The following is a 13207-nucleotide window of genomic DNA, read 5'->3' on the forward strand; positions in this document are numbered from 1 at the left end:
ACAGTGTTAGCGGCCATGTGAGTGCTGTGTGTGTGTGAGTGCGTTGGTTGTGCAATAGTGTTCAGCATATGTGTAAGGGTCATTATGCATTTCATGTGTATAAATGCATAAATAATGTGCAGCAAATGGATAAAGGGCACCATGTGTGTCATTATGTGTATAAAGGCATTAATAATGTGTGACATGTGTAAGGGGCACTATGTGTGTCATTATGTGTATAAGGGCACTAATTACGTGCGGCATATGTGTAAGGAACATTATGTGTGTCATTATCTGTATAAGGGCATTAATAATGTGCGGCATATGTGTAAGTGACATTATGTGTATAAGGGCATTAATAAGGGTTGGCATAATGTGTAAGGCGCATTATGTTTATAAGGACATTAATAATGTGTGTCGTATGTGTAAGGGGCATTACTGTGTGGTATTATGTGTATAAATGCATTACTAATGTGTGTCATTATGTGTATAAGGTGCGCTACTGTGTGGCGTAACGTATAGAAAGGGCACTACTGTGTGGTCTAATGTGAATAAAGAGCAATATGGTGTGGCGTAATGTGAATAAGGAGCAATATGGCGTGGTGTAATGAGAATAAAGAGCAATATGGTGTGGTGTAATGTGAATAAGGAGCAATTCAGTATGATGTTATGTGAATGAGGGGCACTACCGAGAGGAGTAACGTATATAAGGTAAAGTGGTACTACTGTGTGATGTAATCTGAATAAGGGACACTATTGCATGATAAATTGAGAACAAAGTTGCAGTACTGTGTGGCATAATTTGAATTGGGGGTACTATTGTGTGGCCATGCCCCTTCCCAGCAAGAACACATACCTTTTTGGGCTGTGCGCCGAATGTGCACACTGTTCTTATTTAAATTACAGAGTGAGGGAAAACCAAAATAAGGACTGCAATGGGTGAGGGGTGATGGTGCTGGGAAAGGGGTGCAGGATCAGAGGCGGAACTAGCGTTGGTGCTAGGGGGCACCAGCCAAAATCTTGCCTAGGGCATCATATTGGGTAGAGCCGGCTCTGATGACAGCAAGAAATTAATGTAGAAGCGACCTTTTGTTCTGGTCTCCAAATGCGTTTTTATATTAGGAATCATACTGTACAATTTTTCTTTAGCAAAGTAAGTTTATGAGTACAGTATAAATAATTGTATTAACATTATTACTCGTTATAAACAATACTCCTAGTACACACAGTGATTCCTACAATGCTCAAACTTGTCTACGCTTGTAATTGAGTTGAGACAGCCGGTGCACCTGAATTAACAGCATAATTCAGGGAAGGATCCAACAGCTTTATTTGGCGCAAGGTGGGCATGATTCATATGTGATTGGAGTAGCTATAGGTGCTGCTTACATGGAGGCAGCAGTGATAGCTTTGATATTGTAATGCAGCAGGAGGGACGCAGTATCGGATCTTTCCTGACACCATCGGCCGGCTGGGTGACCCATGGGGTCGTGCAAGCCGGCCACCGCAAATCCTACCCAGAGGCCAGGAAATCTCCATCCTCTGACGGTGAGCCTGGCCTCATCTCTCCCCTGTAACTTTAGTGACACACCTCTGTTTGGAAAAAGAGAGGCCATCGCCTCCCCCAAACGGCATCAGACTGTCAATCACTAATCGTACTGCACATGTGCAGTACGGGTCTGGCTCATGCAACAAAGTTCGAGGTACGCTACTCCGTCCACATATGAATGAGTGCCCATAGGAAGTATCGGTGCCTCAAGCAGCAAAGTACAATTTTGCCAAGAAATCAAATAACGGCATAGTTGTAATTAGGTTCCAGATGATGTATGGAAAACAGTATGTATCTCCATGGTAACATGGTACCTGGGATATTACTGAAGAGTATTTATATACAATGACAATGTAATAAGTCATTTTATAGACTCCCCTCAAGAGAGGTAGGTATAGGAGCCACTACACTACAGATAGAATTGGGAGCTAAACGTAAACTCAATAATGCAGAAAATAAATATTTTAAAAAGTGGCACATATATTCTTACAAATATATTAAATATCTATATTATGATTAAGGGGATACATATTATTTTAAATATAAAAAGCCACACATTTTTGTTTTTATTAATGCAGCACAGATTATTTTTTTTATTATTGATATACACTTTTTTTTTTCTTTGAAATCCACTGACCAGGGTTATCATGAAGGCTCCAATGAAACTTGGCATCCCTAGGTATACCCCCCTAGACCGGTACAGGTTTCAATAAATCCACTGCAAATTGGTGGGCAAGTGTATGAGAACCCTCCATAGCAAAATCAATTTGAGGGCCGAAGCCCACGCTGATTTGCTACAATTTGAACTTACTGACAAATTCATTAAAATCACCCGGTAATGTACTTTGTAAACATCAACATTCATTATCTGTAAGATGCATCAGCTCTTTATCTAAAATATACCTTTTATATTATGTATATACAGTGCATAATGTATGTACAGTATCCATGTTTTGCCATGACAAACATGGACACACTGGCATTTATCATAGAGATGAAAGTCTCCAACTATAAGTCATTTAGAGTGGCCCAATCTGGACGTGTGTAACTGACCTTTCTGAAGAACGTTTTCTATCTCTGTACATGACAGATTTTCTTCAATTCTCACTTGAAATCCTAATTTTTTAAAAGTGTTCTTTAGTGTCTTCTTGTCTGTGTGCGTGCCTGCACGCCTTATTACACCTTCACAATGAATACACAGTAATTAACATAGTACTGTATTACAGAAACCTTTTTAAAAATACATTGGTCACCCGTACTACACCCGATAAAACAAACCCAAATAGTTCACAGACAGGAAAGGAACAATGAAATCAAACAGAAGAATGTACAATACATCAATTTCTAAATCAATCGTGTGAGTACGGCTGCGTGTCCAGACAAGATATGTGTAAATTCTCAGAGCAGGTGTAATCATACAGCACAGATCATATCAATAATGCTGTGGTCATACAATTAGAGCATGCATAAAGGATGAGCAGTGAGTGAATGGGAAGATGCAGGGGACAGATGTGAGACATAAGGCTCAGAGGGCCAGGCTCATTACAGCTTACAGCTAGAGGGAGGTTGTGTTACAGGTTGAGTCTCCCTTATACAAAATGCTTGGGACCAGAGGTATTTTGGATATCGGATTATTCCGTATTTTGGAATAATTTCATACCATAATGAGATATCATGGTGATGGGACCTAAGTCTAAGCACAGAATGCATTTATGTTACATATACATCTTATACACACAGCCTGAGGGTAATTTTAGCCAATATTTTTAATAACTTTGTGCCTTAAACAAATGTATGTACATTGAGCCATCAGAAAACAAAGGTTTCACTATATCACTCTCACTCAAAAAAATCCGTATTTCGGAATATTCTGTATTTCGGAATATTTGGATAGGGGATACTCGACCTGTATTATATTTCTGACCCAATGTGTATCTAGTGATGCTGTCAATCTAATTAACTCTATTATAAGGGAGCCTAATTGTGTTTGATTAAATTGGGCTGTATACAGTATTAGCAATAATATCACCTGTCGCCGCCCCCACACAGTGATAAGTAACATTACAAGCATACTGTTTTAGGGGAAAAACCCTACACATTATTACTTGTCTACAGTCTTCCTTTAGGGTTCACTACGGCTGGCCGGCGGTCGGGCTCCCGGCGACCAGCATCCCGGCGCCGGGAGCCCGACCGCCGGCTTACCGACAGCTTGGCGAGCGCAAATGAGCCCCTTGCGGGCTCGCTGCGCTCGCCACGCTACGGGCACGGTGGCGCGCTACGCGCGCCACACTATTTTATTCTCCCTCTATGGGGGTCGTGGACCCCCACGAGGGAAAATAAGTGTCGGTATGCCGGCTGTCGGGCTCCCGGCGCCGGTATACTGAGCGCCGGGAGCCCGACCGCCGGCAAACAGAAGACCACCCCTTCCTTTATACAGAGAGGCTGCAGGATTAGATAAAAAGAGAGGAGTGTTATTATGTGGCTCCAGGGCCTGGCATCCTGCCACTAACACTCATACACCTGTAACCAGGGGCGTCGGAATGGGGGGGGGGGGGGGGCAAGGGGGCAGCTCGCTCCCCCCAAAACATTAGCGAGGCGCCATCCAGTCCACCCGTCCGCCTGTGCAGGCGCCAGCTACAGCGCTGCCCGCATCTGGCACTGCTGCTATAAGTTTACATAGCGGGCAGCGCTGTACCGGCCTAACCCGTGCGTTCTGCCCCCACCTCCTTCCCTGCAGTGTCTGTGCTCTGCGGCCCGTGACAGCAGAGCCGAGGTAAGCAGCAGCATACTGTCATGGAACATAGGGGTACATTTACCAAGCAGTGATAAGAGCGGAGAAGTGAGCCAGTGGAGATATTTCTCCATCAACCAATAAGCAGCTCTGTATAGTTTTATAGTATGCAAATTATAGATGTTACTTCAGTGCTGATTGGTTGCCATGGGCACTTCTCCACTGGCTCACTTCTCTGCTCTTATCACTGCTTAGTAAATGTACCCCTTAGTCGGATGAGGGGGGAGTGTCAGAGACTAGGAAGGAGGGTCTGCCGTGAGCGTCAGTGGTGGGCTGAGCCGGGGAGAAGATGCTCCCTAGGTTTCGAGCCGCAGATGAGTCACACTGCTGAATGTTTTGGAGCACACAGGAGGTGGATGAGGGCAGAAGGACATCTGCAGTGGCAGATCCCTTTCCTCTGCCTCCAAAACCTCATCAGTACTGCAGGCGCAGACAGGGGGATCGACTTCCCTGTGTCACAGGCTCACAGACCCCGTCACGCCTTCCGCAGTGCAGCGCCACGCCCCCTATTTGGTCCCGATGGGCTCCCTGTCACTGACTCCGCAGTCCGCACATGTGCGGAACTCGGGACTGCTGCTGGATGTAACCATAGAGTCTGACTCTCTGCTGCCCATAGAAGGTAGCAGGGGGATTCGGCTAGTAGCTTATCATGCACCTGACCTGCAACATCGTGTACCCAGCTCCATGCAAGGTACAAGTTCCGGGTCCTTAGAGTCATCACAGGGTTGGGCTAAAGGACCTTTCCCAAATCTAACTGTAACCCTAACCATCCCTGCTGTAGCCTAACCCTAATCTCCCCCCAAAACCTCACCTCCAACAGCCTAACCCTAACCCCCCAGTGCCTAACCCAACCTCCCCTCCTGTAGCCTAACCCTTACTTACCCTCCTGCAGCCTAACCCTAACCCGTCACCCACGCTGCCTAACCCTAACCTACCCTCCTGCAGCCTAACCCCTCACCCACGCAGCCTAACCCTAATCTACCCTCCTGCAGCCTAACCCTAACCCCTCACCCACGCAGCCTAACCCTAATCTACCCTCCTGCAGCCTAACCCCTCACCCACGCAGCCTAACCTACCTTTCTGCAGCCTAACTCTAATTTACCGTACCCTCCTGCAGCCTAACCCTAATCCCTCACCCACGCAGCCTAACCCTAATTTATTCTCCTGCAGCCTAATCTTAACCTCTACCCTAACCCTAATGTTGAGGCTAAATTCATCCAGGCTAAAGGACTTCTGACAGCAGGGGCAGGAGCAAGGCCAGAACGTGGTACCCAAAATATACTAAAGGAAATAGATGTTGACGTGACTAGTAAAACTGCTAGCCCACCTACATTACTCCACTTCCTGCTTTCGTGGGTCACATAGATCTAGCATCTAACCTAACCTTTCCTCCTGCAGCCTAACCCTAACCTCCCCTGGGTGCTTAGCCCTAATCTTTCCCAGTGCCCTGAATCCACCGGTGCACAGAATCCTCCCCCTGATGAAAAGGCGGGTCACATGGTTATGACATAACCAAAAGGCATTTACGGAGTGCCAAGAATCAGAGGCATGCTGGGATTGTCCTGCCTGCTACAATCAATGTGGTGGTGGGGCACACACTGACTGGGGGCTGCTTGCTACAATCAGTGGGGAGCGGCTATGGATTGTTTGAGGAAGGGGGCCCCAAATCTGTGTCTTGCTTAGGGCCCTATGAGGTCTAAATCCGACTCTGCCTGCGGCTACCTTCATCTTCCTGACCCTGGGCAGCTCTACCTCCTGCCCGTGGAAGAAGATAGGAGGGCATGAGAGAATCTGCTATACTGGAGGAAACGACCCCCCAGTGACATCCAGCCAAGTAAAGGTAAATTGAAAGAGTGTTTGGCATTATAATTTATAAAGGATTGGTGGACACAAATTCTATAAAGGGTGAACAGGGGTTGTGGGGATGAAGCACTAATTATTTAAGTAGTGGTGGGGGTAATAGGCATAAGATACATGATGGATGGGAGAGGGTGTTGATGGCAGCCTCGGAACAGGGTTCTACTGTGTGGTGTCAATGGTAATCTGATGTACTGTATAAGGATATATACATCTATACCTGCAGTGCGGGTGGTAATCTGATGTACTGTATAAGGATATATACTGTACATCTATACCTGCAGTGCGGGTGGTAATCTGATGTACTGTATAAGGATATATACAGCTATACCTGCAGTGTGGGTGGTAATCAGATGTACACTATATGTTTCTATGTATTATCTATACCTGCAGTGTATAATGGAGTGAGGGGTGTGTGCGGGGGTGTGAATATTATATATATATATATATATATATATATTACACAGTGCTTGAGCGGGGCGGTATGCACCAAGTCAGGGCCTTCTCTTTCCCCCAACCCCACTGGAGGCTGCCTCCGCATGGCCTTTGCCGACACAGGCGTGTTGCTGAAAGTGGCTGCGTGCAGATACACTGAAGAGCTCACATTGGAGGCCATACCCAGACAGATAATCTGCACCTAGCATATGGCTGCTGAAAGTGTCAGTAATGCGTCTGATGTTGGTGTCTAAATATGCACAAACCATGATTGCAGCACCTGTAGTTACTGACAGTGGGAGTCTCAGTCCTTGTACAGTCAGACAAATGGGTGTACACCATAGAAGGGCTTTGTAGCAGCATTCACGTAAATTTGCAGCAAAAGATACAAGGGGGTTTATTTACTAATATTCGTGTTTTTGCCAATTTGTAGGGAGTTTGATCTCAAATTTTATCAGACGTATTTTACTGCAACTTTTTGAATCCATCTACGGTAATTTACTAAGCTGCCGAGGTTTCTATTATCGTATTTTCCGATGTCGATGTGATTTGTATTGTCGGGCAGTATTTTACGGGAGTGATTAGTAAAACACCGCCAGACATAACACAATGAAGTCCGGCCGGATCAGTGAGATCCGTGCAGGGCTTCATTGTGTACATTGTGAGAAGTGTTTAAATAGTTAAAAATCAAAGAAAAAAATTGCGTGGGGTCCCCCCTCCTAAGCATAACAAGCCTCGGGCTCTTTGAGCCGGCCCTGGTTGTAAAAACACAGGGGAAAAATTGCGTAGTGTCCCCCCATATTTATACAACCAGCAGCGGACTCTGCGTCCGGTTCTGGTTCAAAAAATACGGGGGACAAAAGATGTAGGAGTCCCCGTATTTTTTAAACCAGCACCGGGCACCACGAGCCAGAGAGATAATGCCACAGCCGGGGGACACTTTTATATAGGTCCCTGCGGCCGTGGCATTACTCCCCCAACTAGTCACCCATGGCCGGGGTTCCCTGGAGGGGTGGGGAACCCTTAAATAAAGGTGTGTCCCCCCTCCAGCCATTCAAGGGCCAGGGATGAAGCCCGAGGCTGTGCCCCGTATTTTGGAACCAGGACCGGACGCAGAGCCCGGTGCTGGTTGTATAAAAATGGGGGGACCCTACGCAATTTCCCCCCTGTATTTTTACAACCAGGGCCGGCCCAAAGAGCCCGAGGCTGGTTATGCTTAGGAGGAGGACCCCACGCAATTTTTTCTTTGATTTTTAAGGAAAACAGACCCTTTCCCACAGATAAGCACGCACGGATCTCACTGATCCGTGCATGACTATACAAACACGCCAGGAAAAAGCAGGTCTATTTTATTCCTGCATTTTTTTTACAATTTGCAAAAAAATACGACCACATTTGAACATTCACTGACAAACACCAAAATACGAATGAATAGTAAATCACCGTGTTGTATGAACAAACAGCCGCCTTTGACCGATGGTCTATTCATTCGTATTTCTGTCCTCTGCCGTGAAAACCATTATGAATAACCCCAACACTGCCGAGATTTATGCGTAGTAAATTCCTGTGTTGACACTTTGGAAAAAAAGCAAACTCGGACAAAATCCTGACTTTAGTAAATAAACCCCAAGGTAAGCTGCAACTGCGTCAAACTCAGCATCAGGCCCTTTGAGGAGGGATGCTGCCCCCCTCAACAGACCCCGCCCCCCAGTAGGGCTGCTTCTACAAATTTCCTGGGCTGGTTTTCCATCCCAATCCGCCCATGGCTGCTGGCTGTGGGGTAGCAGTAGGGAAATGAGCAATGAGGAGGAGGCACTCTACCTAGCAGATGCGTATAATAGGCTCTACCAGGCGTAATGTGTAACATGTGTATTGGCGTAATGTGTAACGTGTAATGGGCTCTACCAGGCATAATATGTAACATGTGTATTGGGCTCTACCAGGCGTAATGTGTAACGTGTAATGGGCTCTACCAGGCGTAATATGTAACATGTGTATTGGGCTCTACCAGGCGTAATGTGTAACATGTGTATTGGGCTCTACCAGGCGTAATGTGTAACGTGTAATGGGCTCTACCAGGCGTAATGTGTAACGTGTAATGGGCTCTACCAGGCGTAATATGTAACATGTGTATTGGGCTCTACCAGGCGTAATGTGTAACATGTGTATTGGGCTCTACCAGGCGTAATGTGTAACGTGTAATGGGCTCTACCAGGCGTAATATGTAACATGTGTATTGGGCTCGACCAGGCGTAATGTGTAACATGTGTAATGGGGTCTACCTGGCATAATGTGTATAATAAGCTCTACCAGGCATAATGTGAATAATGGGCTATATCTGGCGTAATATGTATAATGGGCTCTACCAGGCGTAATGTTTATAGGGGCTCTACCAGGTATAATGTGTACAAGCATTTCTACCAGGCGTAATGTGTATAATGAGCTCTACCTGGCATAATGTGTGTAATGGGTTCTACCAGGTGTAATGTTACAAGGGGCCACTCCCAGCTGCTCCATAGAGGGGCAGATGTATTAAGCCTGGAGATGGCATGAGGAAGTGATAAACCAGTGATAAGTGCAAGGTGATAACGCACCAGCCAATCAGTTTCTAACTGTTATTTTACATATTGGAGCTGATTGGCTGGTACTTTATCACCTTGCACTTATCACTGGTTTATCACTTCCTTATGCCATCTCCAGGTTAATACATATGCCCCAGAGTTCCATAGAGGTGCAAGAGACCTGTCTAAGGTGGCCAGGAGCTAGGGGCGCCAAACTGAGATTTTATCTAGCGCCCCCCCCCCCCCCCACACACACACCAAAAAAGTTCTGACACCCCTGCCTGTAACCTGGTTAGTTGCTGGTTGTGTGGGTAGGAAGCACACATAGTTGTACATAGTGTAAGAACACTCCAATATATACTATACCTGGTATGTCAAAGTGTTCCATGTTAAGTATTAAACAAACACTCTTTTCCGGATAATCCATTTTGTAATAGCGCTGGTAACCTCCATTAACATTTTTTGAATCGGTTTCATTCCACCTGCAAGTGACAGGAGCAGCAATACAAGAGGAGAGAGTGTAAAGGAAAGTATAAAAGTTATATCTTGTTCTTGTAACTAAAGACTTTTTGTTATTGGGGAACAACTGTGAAAATAAACGCAGAACTGGACGGTTTAAGGGGTTCTTCAATTATTTATAAGTGAGTTAAATGGTTAGAGAGTACATCAAATTACTCTCTGTGACCAGTGGCAGCTCCTTACCTAAAGAAAAAGAAAAAAGGAGGAAAGAATGTCTCTTTGCTGGCGCACAGATGAAAATTAAAAATGAACTTTTAATAGATTAGTTAAAATTGTCTAACCACGAAATAAAGAAAGTGCAATAAACTTGTGTGATATAATTATCATATATGGTGAATGAAAATAAATTATTAAAATCAAGGTTCGCTACCTGTGTCGTGTCTTTATCGATCCAAATTTAATGTATCCTAAGCAGGCTGTACTGTATTCGTATACTTCATTATATCAGTTATTGCCTTATTAATTATAATTAGCCCAATATTAGGATGCCGAATACTTTATAATATTTATTAATTGTATACTGATAGTTATATCATTAGTTTGGCAATCGTTCCAAATGTCATTAACTACAATATTCCTTCAGTAGTAGCTTCCCTTATTTCAAGCCAGTCAGTGTAATCTCCTATAGTAACTCTAGCTGTTATAATAAGGTTTCATGTGGCTATTGAAGAGAAAGTGTCAGCATGTAAATAAATGCTGAATATTGAGTGAGTGATGTGAATGTATAGGAATATTTAATAGTTCTCCCACTGTTCTATAGATATTGCACATTTATATATATCATAATTAGTGCAAACTGTGTAATGTTCATATATATCCACTATACCAATTATATAAGTGCATTATTCATATATCTATATAGTGATTGAGTGGGGCTATTAATAAACACAGTTATTTTATTGAAGAGATCACTTTAAGTAGAGAGATATATCCTCCTGCAATAGTTACATTTGTTACAATGAATGCTATGTAACTAATAAGTCACTCCTGCAGCAATAGCTTCCTTTATTATAAACAAATCAGTGTAAATTCCACAGTAGCTGTTGTTATTGTAATAGAATACCGTGTAATTGTTAGAGAGAACCTTTCATAACAAAGAGAAACGAACATCAAGTATATCTCCTTATAAAGAAAAGTACTTATAAGCTCTATAATACCAAATGTGTATTATGTTCATGTGTCCCCGCTGTATTGATTATATATGCGCATTAAATGTGCACTTGTATGTTTTAAATGGGGCTGCTGAGAGACACAGTGGTTTTACTGTAGATATTTTAGATGGAGGGAAATGTATCTTTCCACAATGACTGCATTTGTTGCAATGAGTGCCATGTAGTTATTAAATCACAACATTATGTGCCAACCCTGCAACTGGGTAATTGTACAGTAATTAGGTTATCCCTATATTTAATTCAACACTGATAGCTTAGTATATATGAGAGCACACAGTTCTGAACAATAAGTTGTTCCTTGACTAGCGTGTCAAGGCTGTAGTTAATGCAGGCTGTAATTGCTATTAACTATATATTAATTGAACTGCTGCATGGGCTTGCTTATATATACACAATTGTTGCAGCTGCCAGTAAATATATTCTTATATCATTCAGGTGTCTCCCTATTACCAGAGAGAGCATGCTGTTACTGTATCAGTCTGTATTCAGTAATGTAATTTATTAGCTGGCAGCACAGTATATAGAATTGAAATAATGCTAGCCTAACCTCTCCAAAGGGGTCCCTGTTGCTGTAACAATCTATCTCTTGTATGGCAACAATAGGGGTTGGGTTAAACAGCTCCTTACCTGCCTGGCAGGTGGTGTGCATTGTGTCTGGCTGATTCCACCTCTTTCTTGGTATTTCTAACATTCAAAACTTGGATTCTAAGAAGGCTGCACCCCATTAATGAAGTATAAATAAATATAAACAAATATTATTATATGGTTTTCAAAATGATTATTAAATACCAGTGAATACCATGTGATTCCACCTCCTCCCTGCCCTCCTGGTATTTTACGGATGACATCTCCTGGGAGGCGGGTCTTAAGTCCTATTATGGGGGTAAAGTCTAGATCCAGGGGTGAAGCTTAAGTTTGGCGCTGCCAGATACTACATGCCGGCTTCTACGGACTGCATCGGCTGCTTCTCTTAGACGGTATATAGGGCTGCCATAGTAGCAGGAGAGTGGCTTCCCATGGGAAATGCTCTCTCTCTGCTATAGCAGTTCGGATTGGCAGTCCCAGGGAGAGAAAACACCTTCCCTTAAGACAGTATGTTTGGCTTTGTTTAATGGAGTACCTCCAACTGGAAGTTACTGCCACTGCTAGGCAGTCCCTACGGGTGGCATATTTTACTGCAGGGGTGGGGTGCAAGCTGGGCTGCATCCCCTAGGTAAAATCCGCCACTATATAGGAATTAACACAATATATTCCATTGTAAGTTATTATATTGAGTTATTAGTGGTAAGAGAGCAGAGCCTGTATTAGCTTCTTCAGTGGCGTAACTACTGCCCCCGCAGCCCTCGCGGTGGCTTGGGGGCGAGGGGCTGCGGGGGCGCCGCCACTGATTTAGAGCAGATTGACATGCGGACGAACGTATGCCCCCTATTATATAACATTAAACAAGTGTTCGTTTGTAACACTTATGACTTTAATTCATATACCGAATAGTAGAAAGTACCGCAGCTAATAGGATACCGCCCTAAATCTAAATACATTAAGTACTGACTGCAATAATGAGCCAACATGCACCTGTCCCCCAGCCACTAGCCACCCAGACGTTTCTGCATCATTAAGCTGCATGTTCTTTATGAGACTGATCAGGAAGAGCAAGCCCTTACATGTTACCAAGTTGTTCCTCCATTTTCGGAAGTCGGTTCAATGGACTAAGATAATTATTTGTTCTTGATGTTCTGTGTCTCCTCTCTGCAGATGAGATGATAATAAAGTACAATATGGTCAATAAACCTATCTAAATATCTGCATAGCTACAGTATGATTTATGAAGTATAACACATTTCTGCTGCATGTATGGAAATAAATAATAATAAGGCAAAATGTAAACTGGCTCAGTTATTATCTCAGGTCTCAGGTACGTTAATGTCAATACACCTTTTAAAATGTATTTCCTGTTAACATATTTCTTCTACGTACCTTTCCTCTCACTGATTTGTGATTAACTGGTAATTACGTTACATTTTAAGTGCCCTTTAGAGACTCCTATCACAGTAGAGCTATTCATTTGCTGATATGCGTCACCTGTTAAAGAATTGAGAGAAAATTGCTCTTTTAAAAGAAATTTCATGCTGAAGAATGTGACGGCAAATGTGAAACCTAGACAGCAGATAATAAGAGTACATACAGTATCTAGCGTGATGTAATATGATCAGTCAGAATCCTTTAGGCCTTCTCTATACAGTATTAAATGGAGAAATGTTACTTACAAGAAGTAAACACGCTGTAACCAACAACCCGGATTACCCTGTTAGCAATTCTCTGTCCTTACACAGAGAAGCAGCCTGCA

At 43.6% G+C, this 13207-nt stretch overlaps 1 protein-coding gene across 1 annotated transcript in view; it reads right to left on the bottom strand.

Moving 5' to 3' along the window:
* The window catches only part of LOC134985202 (caspase-3-like), a 32172-nt gene extending 19569 nt beyond the window's left edge, over positions 1 to 12603 (bottom strand). Inside the window, exons 1-3 of the mRNA XM_063950394.1 lie at positions 12525 to 12603; positions 9539 to 9654; positions 2582 to 2710 (exon numbers count right to left, since the gene is read on the bottom strand). Of these exons, the coding sequence (XP_063806464.1) occupies positions 2582 to 2710; positions 9539 to 9654; positions 12525 to 12547 (268 nt within the window). The 5' untranslated portion in view covers positions 12548 to 12603. The remainder of the gene's footprint in view (positions 1 to 2581; positions 2711 to 9538; positions 9655 to 12524) is intronic.
* Between the last annotated feature and the right edge of the window lie 604 nt (positions 12604 to 13207).

Source organism: Pseudophryne corroboree, chromosome 1 (assembly GCF_028390025.1).
Source record: "Pseudophryne corroboree isolate aPseCor3 chromosome 1, aPseCor3.hap2, whole genome shotgun sequence".
Taxonomy (NCBI): Eukaryota; Metazoa; Chordata; class Amphibia; order Anura; family Myobatrachidae; genus Pseudophryne; species Pseudophryne corroboree.